At 37.3% G+C, this 18954-nt stretch overlaps 2 protein-coding genes across 3 annotated transcripts; both read left to right on the top strand.

Annotated features, from left to right (window-relative positions):
* Positions 1-355: 355 nt before the first annotated feature.
* LOC122075489 (pentatricopeptide repeat-containing protein At4g21300-like) lies at positions 356-4480 on the top strand. Of its 2 annotated transcripts, none has more exons than XM_042640530.1 (2): positions 356-385; positions 489-4480. In XM_042640530.1, exon 2 carries the CDS (start codon positions 680-682, stop codon positions 3221-3223), a length of 2544 nt encoding a protein of 847 aa, XP_042496464.1. In that variant the 5' UTR covers positions 356-385; positions 489-679; the 3' UTR covers positions 3224-4480. The 2 variants fall into 2 exon arrangements, with proteins under 2 accessions (XP_042496464.1, XP_042496465.1); XM_042640531.1 differs by lacking the exon at positions 356-385 and having other exon boundaries at positions 450-778; positions 873-4480.
* Positions 4481-6429: 1949 nt separating this feature from the next.
* On the top strand, positions 6430-18161 carry LOC122076040. Its single transcript, XM_042641319.1, has 14 exons — positions 6430-7095; positions 7922-8066; positions 8869-8936; positions 9042-9095; positions 9213-9296; positions 9419-9504; positions 10966-11046; positions 13628-13758; positions 14544-14585; positions 15973-16049; positions 16138-16228; positions 16503-16584; positions 17224-17296; positions 17576-18161. The coding sequence occupies exons 1-14, from the start codon at positions 6992-6994 to the stop codon at positions 17742-17744; spliced, it is 1287 nt and encodes a 428-aa protein (XP_042497253.1). The 5' UTR covers positions 6430-6991; the 3' UTR covers positions 17745-18161.
* The last annotated feature ends 793 nt before the right edge of the window (positions 18162-18954 follow it).

Here is an 18954-nt window from a genome sequence, read left to right on the forward strand (position 1 = left end):
ACACGCAGGATTTGAGGAACCCCCGTAACTAGGATGTCCTCAGAATTCACTCTCCTAATGATCGGACTCCTAAACATACCAAAGCAGGACTCTCTATCACTGTCACTCATCAACTATAAATATACAGGTAAACCCCTTTTTCAAGGGATCAACATTTTTCATTTTTTTCTACAAAAAAATAATAAAACACTTTTCATTTTTCTTGGAATATCTATTTACAGAGATTTGACCTAGGCATTAGAAAGTCCCCCACCGAATCAGCTTGATGCTCACCCTTTTGTGTTCATTCCTATGTACAAGTTCCAAGAGCAACCTAGGAAAGATTATATTTGTATATGCTCAAGAACAGCTCACGTCATTCTATTGTGAAATTCCAAGAAATTAGGTTTTTCTCTATTTTTATCGATTGATTTGTGGGTTTATATTTAATTGAGAGAATTTTTCGTTTTAACCCCCTTTCTTTTCTTTTATTTTCTTGACTTCCAAAGACAGCCTTACAGGCGGAGACTCCTAGACTGTCCTTCCTTTCCACGGTTCCACTTCCACCCGCAGACTGACACAGAAGCTTTTCCATGGACGGAACGGGAAGGAATAATGGTCCTGAGGCCGGAGCTGAGCTGAGCTGATGATATCTGGGTTAGAGCCCCTCGCATACCCGCGTCCCCAAAATACAAATTAAATGGCAATTTTAACTACACCGTCAAATTCACCGGCACTCCAACCTTCGTCTCCCACCTCTGAACTACAACAACAGCTCTGTCCAACCTCCAAGTCCACGGTATGCTTCAACGCTCTTAACCCATTTCATTTATGTACTACTAAGTTCATGACAACCAGGAAACCATCATCACTCTCTGCTTCGACGACCTCAGCTTTTCACAATTCCGGATCTCAAGGATTCGGGGTTAAGGCTCTTCAGACGCTGCCTACTGGCAGCCCTGCTTCGTCGACGAACCTATACGTATCAGATTCGGATGTTTCTTTCGTCACCAACATGATTAGGGATTACACAGCCAACGGATTGTTCAAGGATGCCATTGGGGTCTATCTAAAATTGCTAAATTTCGGTATCCTTACGCAACAACTTCCATTTTTCCCTTCTTTGATTAAGGCTTTCGCTGGACTTCTTGATTTGAGAATGGGTCAGCAGATCCATGGGCATGTCTTGAAATTTGGACTTTTGACGGATGTTTATGTCGCCAATTCGCTTCTGGCCATGTATTGGAAATGTGGAGCGCTTGAGGATGCACTTCATTTGTTTGAAAATATTCTCAACAGGGACTCCGTATCTTGGAATACGATGATATCGGGTTTTGATCAATCAGTGATGCCATTACAAGCCTTAGTGATGTTTCGCAGAATGGTGCGGGAATTGGGTGCAATCCCAAATAGAGTGGCTTGTCTCTCTGCTCTCTCATCCTGCTCTTCCTGTGGCTCTTTACTTCACGGCAAAGAAATCCATGCATTTGTCACCAAAAATGGATTGGATCTGGATCCATCTCTTGTTAACGAGATGATTGGCATGTACATGAAATGTGGGCATCTAAGGAATGCAGAACATGTTTTTGGGATTTTGCTTGAGAGGGAGCATCTAAGGGAAAACACTCTCATTTGGAATGCGATGATTTCAGGTTACGTTTTCAATGGGTGTTTCTGGGATGCTTTCGCTCTATTCCAGAAAATGTTGATGTTGGGGATAAATTTAGATTCTTCGACAATGGTGACTGTTTTGGTTTTATGTTCTCAGTTATTGGATCTAAAAGTTGGAAGGCAAATCCATGGCTACATTGTCTGTGTCGGACTCAAGCTAAATGCAAGAATTGAGACTGCAATTTTAGATATGTACTGTAAATGTGGTGAAATCCAGGATGGTTTAAATGTATTTGAAAGGTCTTCTAATATGAATTTTGTTATGTGGGGTGCCATTATTGCAGGTTGTGCTCAGAATGGTCTTTCAACAAAGGCATTGGAATTGTTTTCTAAATCTAGAGTAGAAGGTGGTTTAGTTGATCCGATCACTGTTCTGGCTGTGCTACGGGCATGTTCTTCTCTGTCTCTTATGCTTAATGGAATGGAAACTCATGGACTTGCAATCAAGATGGGTTTTAGTTCTGATGTTTTCATTGGTGGTGCTTTAACGGATATGTATGCAAAGTGTGGTGACATTGAATCTTCTCAAAGAATTTTTCTCGGACTTTCCGCACGGGATGTGATTTCATGGAATGCTCTGGTATCTGGATATGCACAGAATGATTATGCAGACAAAGCTTTAAAGGCATTTCGTAATATGCAGTATGAACTTGTTAGACCTAATACTGTAACATTTGCAAGTATTCTCTCGGTATGTGCCCGTCTGTCTGCTTTGATCTTGTGCAAACAAATCCACTGTTACCTCATACGAAATAGGTTTGATGCCAATGTGCTTGTTAGCAATTCACTGATTTCTGCATATGCCAGGTGCGGAGACATAAGCAGTGCCTTGATTATATTCAATGGAATCTCTGAAAGGAATGAAATATCATGGAATTCAATGATAGCTGGGCTTGGTATACATGGCCACATGGATGATATGCTTGCTTTATTCGATAAGATGAAAGCAGCTGACATAAAGCCTGACCATGTGACTTTTACAGCTATTCTTTCAGCTTGCAGCCATGCCGGGAGAGTTGATGAAGGATGGAGACATTTTAGAAGCATGGTCAAAGATTACAATTTGAAGCCTGAACTTGAACACTATACTTGCATGGTTGATTTGTTGGGTCGAGCTGGCCATCTAGACCAGGCATTCAATATGATCATGGATATGCCTTGTCAGCCTGATGGTCACATATGGGGATCATTACTTGCATCTTGCAAAATCCACTGCAACGCAGAAATGGCAGAACGTGCAGCTAATCACTTGTTTAAGCTTGATTCTAGCAGCATGGGGTACCAGATCCTCCTCTCTAATATATATGAAGATTTTGGGAGATGGGACAATGTTTCCAGGATTAGAACAGCAATCAAAGATATGGGCCTTAAGAAGAATCCTGGTTGCAGTTGGATCGAAGTTAACCATAAACTCCATGTATTTGTTGCCAAGGACCGATCACATTATCAATCAGAGCAGATACATGCTACACTTGAAATTTTGACAAAAGATATTACGGGGGCTGGTTATATTCCTCAGTCATACCCACTAAGTATCCAACACGATGAAACTAGTGGAGAAGGCATTATTTAAATCCTTCTGCACTTAAAAATGTGAGACCTTGTGCGTATTACCGGCCATAAGAGAGATGACCAATACATTGCTTTTAATTACCAGGACCTTTGACTCCACGGGTGTGCTCAAGACTTACAACTTAAATCCATTTAAGGGAATGAAGATGAATTACATTTATTTTGAATTGTTGGTGGATGCTCAGAAGATTCAGGGCTGACCCTTTTTTCTGCTTGGGAGTTTCTTTCTTGGCGATAGTGCTTCCATTTCCAATGGATCTAGTGGCTTTGTGTGCCAGGAAATGTTATCACAGGTAGCGCTAAAGATCTTCAGAAGATTCTTCCTTAAAATGTTTTGGTACCTACTTGGACAGAACATAGTAGGATTTCAATGGACAGTCATGAATTCATTCTAACTTTCTAAAACATTTTCATGAGGCATAAAGAAGATTTTTGCCTGAATATCTACAACGTGGAATTAATTTGGAAGCTTTAGCGTGAAGTGTTTGACGAGAGATAATTTTGCATTTGGAATCTAGGAATGGTGGACAAGTTCAATTTCAAATCCCTGAATGGTAGTCATGTGGAAAGTGGAGGCATCTAAGATCACTAAGGCGAAATCAGACAGTGTTATTAGCATTTTCTGTTGCTCATGGCCATTGGAATCCAGGAATGGTGGACAAGTTCAATTTCAAATCCCTTAATGGTAGTCATGTGGAAAGTGGAGGCATCGAAGATGGCCAAGGCGAAATCAGACAGTGTTATTAGCATTTTCTGTTGCTTATGGCCTGTAGTAGCGGAACCAGACTGTTGTGTCAAGAGCTAATGGTCCAACTATTGAGTGGGTCCAGATCCTAACAAGTATCATTTGGAATGTTGTGGAAGCTGAACGATTTCTATACAAGTCACCCAGTAATTTTACAGATACACCATTGTTCAGATTTTTGTGGTGCAAATTTACAGATAAAGAAGCATTGTGTATAGCTTTTTTTCACTATTTCTGTTAAATTTACAGATAGAGAAGCAATTTACGTAGGTTTTTCTCACTAGTTCTGTTCTCGATTCATTCTTTTTGAATAAGTTCTATGTAATGTGTCACAAATCCTTGCTTGGATGGCAGGCTTAGGATTCCAGTCTAGTCTTTTCCTCTTGAGTAAGGGGAGGAGGAGTTGGCAGAGCATTCTCTCTGGTTGTCCCACCCTAGTCTCTCCTCTTTTCTCATCTTTACCTTGCTGTTTTTAGCTGTAATATACTAATAAATATTTTCCCTCTTTCTTTCCTTGTGTGCACTTTCATTGTTTAGATATTTCCATGTTAGATGGCACTCTTGTGTATTCTCATCTCAATAATGATGTAGAGACACAGTTTTACGAGCATTATCATAGTCTCCAAGCCATTGTGATAACTTCTATCTTTGTTTGAGATCCTAGAGGCCGCTGCCACTGCCTGGTATCAGTCTCTGTCCTCTGGGATTTCCATTGGAGTCTTATTCATGAGATCCCTATATTACCAGTGTTTTTTACATTTTGTATTCCATGATGTTATTTCATATTTCATATTTATTTTCCATTTTATGATAGTTTTATAATTTTCTTATTAAAACTTTGAATCCTAGTATGAGCCACTTTTCTTATTATTTTGGGTCAAAATTTGACCATTGAGATTGATGTGGAATTCTCTACCATATAGGTTAATTCATGTAGTACCAATTGACAAAATACTTAAAAGTTTTACGCTTCACTAAGCATAGTGACGCTTACAAGGATGAATGATTCATAAAAAAATACTTTTCAAATTGACAGTTATTATCTTAGCATTTGCCACAATTCTTGACCCATTTATATAGGACTTTGCTAATAATAACTTCAGAAAACAAGTGGTGTGTGTTCTTACTTCTTACAACCAACAAGAAACACATCTCTAATTGAATTTGGATCCTTTTGGCATAAAAAATCTTTTGTAAGGGGACTTGCATCAAAGTGTTAGACTTTGAATATATGTTTACAATATAAAAATTGGGGCAAAAAGCCTTCCTGTTCATATGGCTCTAGCACTAGTATGCAGGTTAATGGGAGGGAGTGTGAGAGCATCTTCAGAGCAGAGTGGGGGGTATCGTGATTTTTTTGCTCATGTCTGGGTATAGGGAACACTAGATTGGCAAATTCTTTTTTTCCTAAAAATATTTAGGCTATGTTTGATAGCCAAGAGAAGAAAAGAAAATAGAAGAAATGAAATGAACTGGTGAGAAAAAAAAAAAAAAAATTTGTATGTTTGGTAACCAAGAAAACAAAAGAAAAGAAAAAAAAAATCAAAAAATTTTGAATTTTAAGAGAGAGAGAGACATAGGAAATTATTGTGTAATCATTCATTTTTTTTCTTATTATGTTTTCATATTTTCTTGTATTTTTCGCAACATTTTTTTTTGGAGCAAAAAAAACTTCACAATTCTTTTGAGGAATTTTGAATCTCAAAAGCTGAATCTTCTCCTAGGGAAGGCATACCAAGTGCAAAGAGAAATTCTTAACCCAAGAAAAAAGTATAAAAAATGTAATTTTTTTCTTATCTTTTATTCTCTTGGCTACCAAACATAGCCTCAAAGCTATGCTTGGTAGCCGAAAAAAGAAAAGAAAAAAGTAGAAAAACATAATAAGATAAAAAAAAAAATCTAATTATCCAATGATTTTTTATGTGTCTATCTCTCTCTTCATATTAAATTTTTTTTTTCTTTTATTTTCTTGACATCAAACATAGCCTTGCAGGGGAAAAGCAACTATCGGAGCTTTTGAAAGGAGTTCGGATCATAGTTCTAAAATTTGATAGGATTGGTTAGTAATCAGTATCGGCCTTAATCGATCCCCAATCCTGACCAATCCGATCCCAATACACAGGTCAGGCCTAAGATTAAAAACATAATAGAAAGATGAATTTAAAAAAAAAAAAAAAAACTAAGTGTATATCGGATATTTTTTAAAAAAACACTAGGGGTATATTTTTCTGATATAGTCTGTTCCAGGCCGATCCAGATCGATATCGGCCTTGACCGTCCCAAGTTTTAGATCAACCTTAGTTCAAATCATCTGCACGTACGTTTAGTAGACTATCATTGGACATAGGCTCCCTTCAAGACATGTGTCCCACCCAATTAACGGAGGATTCTCCGTTTTTTTTTTTCCTGTTCTATTTATTTATTTATTTATTTCCTTTCTCTTCCTTCGCTTTATGGAAACCCTAGGAATGCAAACGGGACACCCCATATCCATCTTCCTTCGTTGCGGAAACACAGATTAGGGTTTTGGCTTTCATTGCCTCCAACAAAACCCACCGCAAGAGGAGATAGATCAAGTCCATAGATACCTCCAGAGATCTAAATAGTGAAATGGTGAGTTCTCAAGAAGTGGATGCCAGTATTTGCAGCGGTGATGAAACCCTTATCTCTATCTCTCTTTCCTAAGCGTGGTCGCCGGCACTTGCAGAGATGGCTTTATTCCGATTTGTTCCCAAGCAAACAGAGACAAATGGAGATAAAATAGAAAACAAAAAGATAACGGAATTAAGTATCCGTTAATAAGTAGGACACATGGCATAAAGAAACCGTATGTCCAGTGTAAATCCTCTGCACGTACGTGCTGAAGATCCGGACCCTTTTGAAAGTGTCGTCGAGGGGAAGAGAAAAACGCGGGGAAACGGCTAAAATCATTTGGGTCATGTCACCTCAATCACTTACTATCATCTCCTTCTGTCTTTGCTTTGGAGACTCGAATTCTCGGACAAGTTACAGAGATACAGAGAGATGGGGAATTCTCTGGGGGATTTTATGGGCAAGGAAGAACCACCACCGCCTGTGGTATTGGTTCCACCTCTGTTTGATTTCCCTCCATTGGCTGCACGTTCCAGGTGAGGATCACAGAGCTTTATCGTTTCATAATGCTACAATGGATTAGCACAGAGAGAGATAAATTTGCCTGAAACTGTTCATTGAATACAATGTATGTAATTATCATGGACGGATCGAAATTGTGCTATTTGCTCCTGTAAACAATGTTTTGTAAGTTGGTATTGAACCAATCAAATTCTTGTTATCTTAATGTTTAGTTTCATTATGTTATCATATTTTTTTACTGGACTAGTCCAACTATCTAACCATTACACAAAAGAATAGAAAGGAAATATTGTACAACAGTTTAACAGATCTATACCAGTGCAATTTTCATCATTTTAGCTTTACAAATAGATCTATTCCTCCCGAATTGCTGCTGTACAGGGCTTTTTCTTGAACCTATACGATTCCCCTTACATATATTTTTTTCCTGTCCATACAAACCATATACTGGGCATATTTTTTATTGTTCACTGACTAAAATTTGTACTTAGTGGACAGTCTTCATGAGATCTCTTAACTTCATCATAGGTAATGGTATGGTTCTGAAAATCCAGTAAATCGTTGATATTATTATTATTTCAGATCATCCAAGTGTCACCCCTTAGATTGACAAAAATCTGGAACCCAACAATCAGTTCCATTGTATTGCTGACACCATGATGACAATGTATCCACTGCTTTTGGAGTCAGTGATGCAGAGAATTAGTCCACTTATCAGCACAAGATGCTTTTTCATAATTTTCCTTCTTTATATGGTGCCAAATTCTAATGATATCCCTTCATGGCCAGGGATTGTTTTTATAGAGCTACATTGTGACTGAGATTTGTAAAATCATGCAGGATGTTGGAATCATCATATGACATGTTATTTGGAAAGCTTGCATTGAAATGCCTTTTTGAGGACTACTTTGAACAAGCGGGGCATTTTAGCTCGAGAATTATGTTAAAGCCAATGGATGACCCTAATGTAGATCTGGTTGCAACTGTATCCATCTGTCTTGTCTGTCACATTTTTTATTAAGCCATCTTTCATCGGGATTTCCTTATTATTGATGAATACCCATCTCCATGTTTCTGTCAATTTCTGGAAAATCAGGATGCAGTATTTGGTCTTTGCATGCTACAATCTTTCCTGTTTCAAAGTTGCATCTACTTTTATTTTTTCTCATTCCATAGTACCTTTGAGGACCACTGCACAGTGACAACCATTTGAAAACTAATGGAAGAGATGGATTTTGAGAGCTTGCTATAAAAATTTGTTTGCAAGTTGATTGACTCGATCTGATAAAGGGTGTGATTTGTAAATTATTTTTTTTGCATTTAAGACTAGGTTATACAGTGTTCGAAGATTTTATGGATAAGTCCTCCCCTTTCTTTACTGAAAAGTTTTAGTTCCCTCTTTTGTATCAATAGAGAACAAGGGTTGTCAAAGTATAATTTATCCAGGAGACATGTGTTACGATTAAAAATAGCAGCTACCTTGTGGAAGAATCCCTTGAGTTTATTTGTTATTATTGTTATTGTTATTAAGGTAAAATTCCTTCAGTTGATTCTTAAGGTTTTGTGTGACATTGTCTCGAGCTGTCTTATTGATCACTATCTTTCTCATTTTGGTTGATGAAAATTCATTAGGTTTCTTTCCCCCTCTTTATGACTGAATTACAATTTAAGCCTCTTACTCTATATGGAACTAATATTTTGATGCATATATATATATATATATATATTTAGAAATGAAGCTCTAGAATTTCTACCAAGGAGCATATCTGTACTTCTTAACCTGTCAGATTTCAGGTCCACTTGATCATAAGGCTGAAGAGAAAATTATGGGAAATGCTTTGTTTCGGTGGCAAAGGTAAGGATTGAACTTCTTTTGCACCAACATTCCTTTTATCCCGAAATTTAATAACAGTCAAGGGTGTTATTCAGTGGGTCATCTGTTTTTTCCTTCTATGAACAGGGACATTGATGATCCTCATACATTCATGGATTTCTTTGTATCAACTTCCCAACCGTAAGAAAACAGTTTAACAAAGTAGAGGTGCCTTATATTCTTGTATGTTAAGATAAGATCTTTCTGCTACTGTTCATGGTGTTCTTTTTGGCATTTTCTGTTCGTCTTCTCATGTAGGATTTTGCGCATGAGGTCATGCGTTTATTATCCCAAATATGGATTCGGTGCATTTGGCATTTTTCCGCTATTAATAGATAGAAGGTATGTTGTACTTTATCCCCGAGGCAGAACAGTGATACTACTGCATATCAAGGTTCTGAGAGTCTGAGAGTTGTCTGGTATATCTATAAGCATTTTGTTATCGGAGTGGAGATCTCATGCAGGGTATTTTCTGAAGATTATGGTGTTATGGGCTTGAGATACGGCTCAGCAAATTTATCTTTTGGAGCCACAATGATCCCCTACTCTTGTATGTAACTGGTATTGAACTTAGATGAGTTTGATCTTCTCAATTTTTGCATTAATTTCATTGGCATCTGTATCTATTTGGATTTATTTTTTGTTATGTCCGGCAGTGCTAAAGCATGGCTTAAGGATTGGTCCTGTGTGTTCCATAAGCCTGTGGTGTAAGGATTGGCTACTTTTGTATCAAATATTTAATGCAGATCAGATTTAAATTGTCTGTTTCAATTGATAGGGTGATCTATCCCATGATCCCATTCAGTTTGGGATCAATTGGTCCTACCATACACCTTCCTTTCTGAGAACCTTGTGAAATAGTGATTCCTCAATTTGGACTGAAGGTCCAGGAGATAATAATTTCGGGTGATCAAAGTAAGTTGTTTTTTGTTTATTTGAATCACTTTTGAAGCATATGAGTTTTATAATTATCACCAGAAGAAAAGAAAAAGGGGGGGGGGGGGTTCAATGCTCCAACATATTATAAAATTCTCTGAGGGGTTCTTTTTTATTTTCTTTTTCCCATATTGGATTCATGTAGCGGACCCCATTTAGTTGGGATAAGGTTATGTTTGTTGTTGTACTGGCTAACAAAAGAAATTGTCATCTGCAGTATATTATGGTTCTGTTGGTCATCGTAGATATGGTTGCTTGCATGATTTGCCTCTTTTCCTTTATCTTCATTTATTCAAAATTCTTTTTATCTGGCCTGCGGCTTTCTTAGCATATTATAAGTTACTAATTTAGTGATTTAGAATTGCATGAGTGATGATTTGTCTACATTACAACAACAGCTGCTGCTACTTGATTATATGTTAACGATTGTTACTACTTTTGGATGATTGTGGATAACTAAGGTTACATATGTTGGCTCTAAGGCAAAATATATTGAACTGAGGCAGGATCTTGAAGAAATAAGAAATCTCAACTCTCAATAGGAGGGTGAATAGACTTTAATGATACTGAATGAATGCAATATGGGTCTATGGTTGATAGACTGAGAAACCAACCTAAAAAATTTAGGTCTGAGAAGAGCAGAAAAAAAAAAAAAAAAAACGTAACTACTACTCTCTCTTGGGCCACTGGACCCATACCACCTCATCAAGCCCATTCCTGAAGCAAACCAACATGAATTGACCCAAACAACACTAGAAAAAGACCAGACACAATGAATGAACCACTATTCAGTATTTATGATCTAGCTAAAAATTTATTTCAGTTTTCCCTTCATAAGGTATGGTTTTATTGAGAAATTCACTCATTGGTTCTTTACAACCAGTTGGCTTCATTTGGCTTTTGAGAAAATGGAAGTTAGATTTAATACTCCAATTTCATTACAGTAACTTCATTTAGGTTTTGGAAAACTGCAATCTGTAGTTTGATTCTTGGATTCATTGATGTTAAATGCACAAGTTCTAGAATACATTTCCATTATTAATTGCATGACTTAGGGATTCTGCTCTATATGTAGTGGGAGATGAGTTTCCAAGAAGTGCTTGGTTGGTTAGCCGAATGGGAAGGTTAACTGCAGGGGCTCGATACAAGCCACAGTGTGAGTTCCATTCATACATTATCATGTTGGGAATATTCTCTGATTACATTAATTGCAAGACTAGGAATGCTGCTCTTAAGAAATTTATTTTCAGCTGAATGGCATTGGGACTATTACTACATTTTTTTGGTTTCCCCTTGTTTTCACAATTTTTGTTGTACTATTTTATGGGATTTTATCTGTTTAAGTAATTTATTCATCAAGGAAAGCTGTAGAACACTTCCGATCAGGTAATGCTTGCAATCTTTGTGGTTGTGATTAATCTGTCCTGAACGATATTTCTGTCACCTTGTCAGGATATGGGAAGTATAAGGAATCATATATTGACCTTCAGAGTAAAGGTTTTGCATATCTTTGATGTTTGCCTGGATCTGTTAACTACCATCATTCTTAAAACTGACTGAATTTTCTTGAATACCTTGACAAATTCCCTTAATTGTCTTTTCTTCACGTGCTTTAATGTTCCCAGCAAATCAAAGGGAAAGAAGGAACTCCAAATCCTGCCAGTACCATATGATTTAACTCAATTTCCACTTGTTCAGAGTCATGAAAACCAGCATGTTGGTCTTAAGTGAATCTCTGTCCCTGTTCATGAGCACATGTATCAAAACTAAAAATTTTGTGCATAAAATGTTTGAGGTGAAGTATGTGAAATATAATATGAAAAGTTGTTTGAATTGAGCATTATATTTTTTATTTGCGACACAATTACCATATATTTTAGAGAAAATTACAGCGCCACCCCCCTGAACTTTGGTCTTTATTCAATGCCACCCCCTGTAGTTTTCGAAATATCAATGACACCCCCTATTAATCTAAAAAATACCAAATCCATCCCTGCCGTTAACCATCCCCATTAAGTGATGGAATAACCGTTAGTTATTTTGTTAAATGTCCAAAACACCCCCACTCAAGGTGAGTTGACCATCTTACCCTCTACAAATCCCAACACCTCTTTGCAAATCCCTCCCGTTCTCTCTCCGGTCTAGGGTTAGGTTTTCCGTTCTCACCACCGTCGTAGTCTCTGGGAAGAAGAGTTTTCAGGTGGTGTGGCAGTGGGAGCGGTCGAACTAAATCCGAATACAACTTGAGGATGATGAGAACCAGCAATACAACTTGAATTATTTTGTGTTGCATCTTGATGGGGAACAAGATCTGGTCCAGTTGATCTTGAAAAGTGGCTTCAAAGATGTGAATAAGTGGATTACAAGTAGCTGGAAGAGTAGACCTGGGCACCTGATCAAGCTTTTGGAGAAGAAATCCACTGCTTCGGAAGGTTTCAAGGGTGCTCTTCGATAACGATGAAGTAACATCTATTTTCATTCAAAGGGAAGAAGATGATAATTTCTACAACTGTAGCCGCGAAAGAGGAAATGTGATTTCCAAGGAAACTCCTAATTGATGGGCTTTGCCTATATTGACTCTCACCAGCATTGCCATTTCACTTCCCTACCCAGACCAACAAAGAATAAAGATGTTGTTAAGAGGAGTAAAACAAGGCTTGGAATTTGTCAATTTTGTGGAGAAAAATACAGGTCGCACTGGGCTGATGAATATAAGGAAAGCAGCAACAAATGTATGGCTCAGCATTGATCTTTACAGATGTTGGCTCAACATAGATCTCTGCAAGATTGTGTTTGATCATGGTGTTCCTGTGACTCTTTCTGTAGAAGAGATAATCAAAAGATTTCAAAAACTGCAGAGGAACAAGTCTTGAGATATAATGAAGAAATGATAAAAAGGCTGCCCCATCAATGGTCTGCTAAGCTAGTGGCAGCCAACAGTTTGTACAGAACTTGCAAAACAATTTTGCTTGATCCTGAGAATTATCGGACTGCATAGAACTTGATCAATTGGTTGGAGAAAACAATTTTGGATTTAGTTGGTGATTGTCTAATCAACCTTCCTCATGCCATATTTAAAGAGTGTTCATATGGTCGTACTGAAGATAGAGAAAACAGAGTTAGAAATGCTGCATGTATGTTTGGTGCAGCACAACACCTTAAGATGCCGCCACACCACCTGAAAACTCTTTTTCCCGGAGACTACGATGGCGGTGAGAACGGAAAACCTAACCCTAGATAGAGAACGAGAGGGATTTGCAGAGAGGGGTTGGGATTTGCAGAGGGTAGGATGGTCAACTCACCTTGAGTGGGGGGTGTTTTGGACATTTAAAAAAATAACTAATGATTATTCCATCACTTAACGGGGATGGCTAACGACAGGGATGGATTTGGTATTTTTTAAATTAATAGGGGGTGTCTTTGTTATTTCGAAAAGTACAGGGAGCGGCATTAAATAAAGACCAAAGTTCAAGGGGTGGCATTGCAATTTTCTCTATTTTTTATAAGCATATTTAGGTAACATATTTTGAGCACAGTGGTGCAATCCACATTTTCCACAGACAAGTGGCCTTTGGTTCAGTTTTTTGTCCTTCCAGTGAGCTGTAAAAATTATAGCTTTATTTAATTCTGTGTGGTGGTGTTAGTGTTGAAACCCACTGGAAGATTACTAAACATTTTGTGCTTCTGTCCTTTGTGATGGTTTTATTTTATTTTATTATTATTTATTTTTTTATTAGTGGGAAACAAAGATGGGGCAAGCTTTAACAACTTGAAGAATTGGAGCTGTGCAATTGGCTATGGATTAGGGTCTACTTGTCCTTTGAGCCCGTCGTTCAATTTTGGTCTTGAACTTGCTAGAAATTCCCAGGTTTGTGCTCTACTATTTTTCCTTCACTTGCATTTATCATTCCTTGTAGTGGTACCCATGTAAATCTGGTTAGTGTTTAAGTTTTTATCCCCTTTAGCTTGTAAATACTTTAGAGTTTGAGCCGTCTCTTAGTTAGTTGCACCATTGAGAGCTTTGCTAACTTTCTGTTGCAAGTTGTAGATTAGGTAACTTTTTTTGGGGGGGTTTGAAATTTACTGTTTCATCATTGCTGACCTCTCTATTTGTGGAAAACTCATAGTTGAGTTGAGTTGTTTCATTGTGCTTTTCCATATTCTGTATCACTGGCCTTCATTGTTCAAGTTAGATCCTGCTCCATAACAGAATATTTTACCAAGTCTTAAATCTATGATTGAGGATACATACCAATGTGGTTCAAGTTACTATTTCAAATTAATAATTTAATGTAAGAATGAATATAAAAAAATAGATTAGTTTAAAGGAGAGCCTTTATGCAGTCTGATGTATTTGTTACACACAGCAGTGGTCATGTGCTGTTTGGTGTTTGAGGAATGTTGATGCAAGAGTTGCATTTAAAATTGGCTTTGTATGAAAGATGCTTTTGCAACTTTGAGTAAACGTAGTAGGACTTTCTGTTTATGCTTATATAATTCTTATACCAAAAGAAAAAGAAAATCTTATGCCAGCCTTGTATAAGTTCCAATGCTTATTAAGAACCTGACACAAGATGTTGGCGATTCATTATTTTTTTTTTTTTAGTACTAATTCATGATTTTTTTTTTTGGTATACAACTTTTAAACTGCAGATGATTGCTTCTTTCTATCAGCATATTGTGGTTCAGAGACGGGTATGCTTCTCAGTCTTTTCTTTAATTCTTCTATCAAATGGATTTCTCCAATTCATCCTATCCTTATTGTGTATATTCAAGTATCTGCAACTTTGTGAGGGTTAACCGTTTTTGTTGTTTCAAACACTTTGCAGGATCCATTTAGTCCTTATCTTTTTTCCTCTTTCTCAGGGAAAAATAAATAAATCAAAAATCAAAAGCATCTCAAAAGAAATGATCCAAACAAGTGCTGGAATTTGTTGAGGTTAATGAAACTCCTTGTTTTCACGTTCGGAGTCCATGTAGTCCCTATTCTCCCCCTATCTCTCTGAAAATAGAAAAAAATTAGAAAAGAATATAGTCAGTTATAGACAATTACTTAAAAAACTTCTTAGAATAAGAACTGGATTTACTTCATAGAGTACTTGTCTTTTCAAGTGTTCTTCCAATGCATTTCAAAATTCAAATACATTCCACCTAATTGTTTGACAAGGTCAGAAATTCAGAATCGTCTCTGGCGTTGTAGAGACTGGTGAAGTATTTTAGGCTATGTTATGTGGATTAGGAGTTGCCTCTATGTCCGGCAGATTTGGGTGAAGATATTTGCACTGACATAGCTCGGACACACCAAGTATTACAGCTCCACTTCCCTGGTACCACTTTGTACTGCTGCAACACAGACAAATTTAAAAAATGACTACTACCCACCTATATGGATGTTAGCAATCTGATCTCTTTTTATGGTACTTGTATATAGTTTTAGACCTTGCTATGATAGACAAAGTATGTTAATAAAAATAAAAAGAAAAGAATCAAATAAGCTAATAGAACTATTTATATTAATCTATATTAAATATGTCTAAAAGAAAGTTTTTATATACGCCTGAGTTCCTGAATCCTATTTTTAGCGTCTCACTGGATCCAAGACATTGTGTTTGTATGGGATTCTGATGTCTGCACCCATTCCATGTGAGTATGTGCATAGAGTGTAGGAGCTCCTAAACTATATCGTTTTAAGAAGAGGGTTTTGATAAAATGACAATGATAAAGGAGACTTCTTTATTGTTTTGGACCGTAAGGATCTTTGACATTTGTTTTTGGTCTCTGATGGTAGGTTTGTGTTAGTTTCCTGTTTGGGGGTTTGTATGGCTAAGCTTCAAAGATCCTAGCTTATTGTGCCCTTTTTAACCTCAAATTATTTTACTTTCTACACACAAACACACACACACACACACACACACACACACACATATATATTGGATGGATCCGTTACATTTTTTTTTCCCCATAAGATTGAATTGAACTTCAGGCCTGTATTGAATGCAGCTTACTTTTGCCATTATTCTTTTATACAATCTTGTAGTTTGAACAGAACTGACAAACCTAGTTTATTGATCCAACCAAACAGGTAAAGAATCCATTTGAAGAAGATGTAGTAGTTGGAATTACAAACTATATTGACTTTGGCTTTGAGTTAGAGACAAGGTACATTGACACACTGGTGAGAAACACCTAATTGAAAATCATAGTATTTAAGCATGGTTCCTGAGTCCAGTTTGATCTTGTTCTGAAGGATTGATGGAGCTGAATCATCAAGTAATGCCCAAGATGCCACGTTTCAAGTAGCTGCTTCTTGGCAAGCAAATAAAAACTTTTTGGTTAAGGTAACATTTTTGACGGATTCTTGACTGTGAATGATTTGATCATTGTTATAGTTAAAGCATCACCTAGATGGCAACTAGTTTATCAACTTGTACGGTGAAGACCTTGTCAACTGGATGAAGCCTGTTGATGTTTTTGCCTCTGATATTATATTTGCGATAAGTTGATCACCTGACTTGTTTTATTCCTTTACAACCCACTTTAGCAGGCCAGAATTCCTGGGCGTCTTGAGCTTGCTGTGGATTAAGTACGACCAATATAATTTGTTATTTGCAGGGAAAGTTGGGTCCTATTAGATCCTCGATAGCTTTGGTATTCAAGTCATGGTGGAAACCTTCCTTCACGTCCAACATTTCAGGTATATTTAATTGGTAGACTTCTTCCCATGCATATGATGAAAGGTACTCTTCAGTGTTTAGATATAGAAAATGTGATAATGTTACCTCCTCATTCTTAGATAATGAGAAAGGGCATTGTCTTCTTGTTTTCACTTAATAAGCTTAAGATGGTTCTGATTTCTTTATTTTTATCAAAAAAATAAAAAATAAAAAAATTCTGATTTCTTTATTGGACTTTTGCTGAAAGTTCGACAGATTCTTAATTCCTTCTCTCCATCATGTGAGTTCAGATTAAAAAACCGAGAATTGATTATATATACCTAGGTCAAGACAGATGGTCCCAGAAAATCTGTTTGGGGGCCCTATTTCTATGTGGAGGTTTAGAAGTAATGGAATTGCAAGCAACATACCAGATTGACTCTTTTTTATTTCTCACTCCCATATTGATGTATGATATTTATATGTCCTTTGCTCTCCAGAAAGTTTTGCAAAGGTGGGTTGACTCTTAATGGAAGAGCTTAGCTTGCAGTGAAGATGCATGCAACTCAAACTATAGCTTGCTTTAAAGATTTTAAAGTGCTTTAAACCCCCCCCCATCCCACCCAAAAAAAAGAAAGAAAAATGAATGTACTAACCAAGCGCACTGCATTTCTATGCAGTTGTAAGGGATCGTAGGCTGGGTAAAACTTCCTTGGGATTTGGAATCCATATTGAGGATCTTCGAGAAGCCAGGTTCCATTCAACCCTTCTTCACAGTTCACACAAATAACTTTTTCCTTTTGTCTTCTTTTATGACTTCCTGTGACTTGTTAATGTGGTTCTTGTTCATTTCCATCCACACTATAGTAGCATTACCTTTAAACCTTATCATCTGTTTGCTTAGTAGAAGATGGATTGTAACACAAAGGTGGTATGCAGGCTACTATAATCTACTTTATTTTTAATTTTTAATTTTTTTTACTTCATTTATAGAGTCTACTACTACTAACAGTTTTCTTTCTTATAATGTAGCTATCAAAGAGCTGGTCCAAATTATGTAATGTTGACACCAAACAAGGAGCACTTGGCACAAGGTGTTATTTGGAAAATGGGGAAGAGGCCAATGCTACAATCAGATGTAGACTCTGGGAATTTTGACAATTTACCGAGGGAATTGAGACCCATTGGTAGAATTTTGTAATTTTCTGTTTTCTTTCATATTCTCCAAGCCGGCCACACAATTTCTATAAAACATTTACTGGTGAGAGGTGGAGCATTCTAAGTCTACGACATTAGCAACTTTTGTAACTTGCTGGTCAGAGCAGTCTGAGTAAAACTAAAACACTGGCATAGAAGTGTTCATTTTGTCTCTGGACATGATAAATGGTTCAACCTTTTTTAACAGTCGATAGGTGTAGGTGGTATCTGTTGTCCTCTTAAGATGTACTGGCGGGATGTTCTGCCAATTTTGGATTATGGAGTTCTCAAATGTAAACATAACGCAACCACAAGACGTTGGGGATAAAGAGAAGGACATCGTCCCCCATTTGCACTTTATGCATTGTATCAATTATTTATTTATTCACATTTTTTGAATAACAGGGTTTCAATACTCATAGATCTAATTCATCTTGAGTTCAGATCATTTAAGTACTGACTACTGAGCCACTTTCTGGTGGACACCACCAGAGCAAATACCAATCAGTATCATTCATCTCAACCACCTGATGGATGCAATCTTCCTCATTGATTTTGCAGGATGAGTCATTAGTCAATGTTGTGTTTTGTTTCCAGGGGAAGTCTTAGATGGGTGGGATGGATTGATAAGTGTGACATTGGTCTGTCTTTTCTCACATTCAAAAGTCTCTTCAAGGCCATAACTCTGGTCTCATGAGACTCTCTGGGCAGGATTCAGATATATGAAATCTCGGAATGAATAGCCTTCATTCCCTGAATTAAGCTGTCACACCCCGTTCACCCTGAACCGGAGCGGTGACCGAGTTAACACCGGTTAACCCAAACCTGCCAGGATCATCAGATACTGTATTCCACCACAGCATACACACATTAACATAAGTTCATCAGATCAGCGGAAGACTAAGTTTTACCTGTGAATAACTCCCATATACTTGATACCCAAGTGGTGATACAATAATTATCTACATTTGGGCCCGAAGGCATGATATATACACAAAAAGAATAAAATTCAAATATCAAGTATATACAAGAATTCATCAAAAATCATCAGAGTACACAGCTCGGCTCGGTATCAAGGCTGGAGCTCGGCTCGGTATCAAGGCTGGAGCTCAGCTCGGCATCAAGGGTTGTGCCCAGCTCGGCATCACATAAAAGAGCTCAGCTCGGCCTCGGTAGTGGAGCTCAGCACGGCCTCCAAGGTGGAGCTCAACTCA

Source organism: Macadamia integrifolia, chromosome 4, assembly GCF_013358625.1.
Source record: "Macadamia integrifolia cultivar HAES 741 chromosome 4, SCU_Mint_v3, whole genome shotgun sequence".
Taxonomy (NCBI): domain Eukaryota; kingdom Viridiplantae; phylum Streptophyta; class Magnoliopsida; order Proteales; family Proteaceae; genus Macadamia; species Macadamia integrifolia.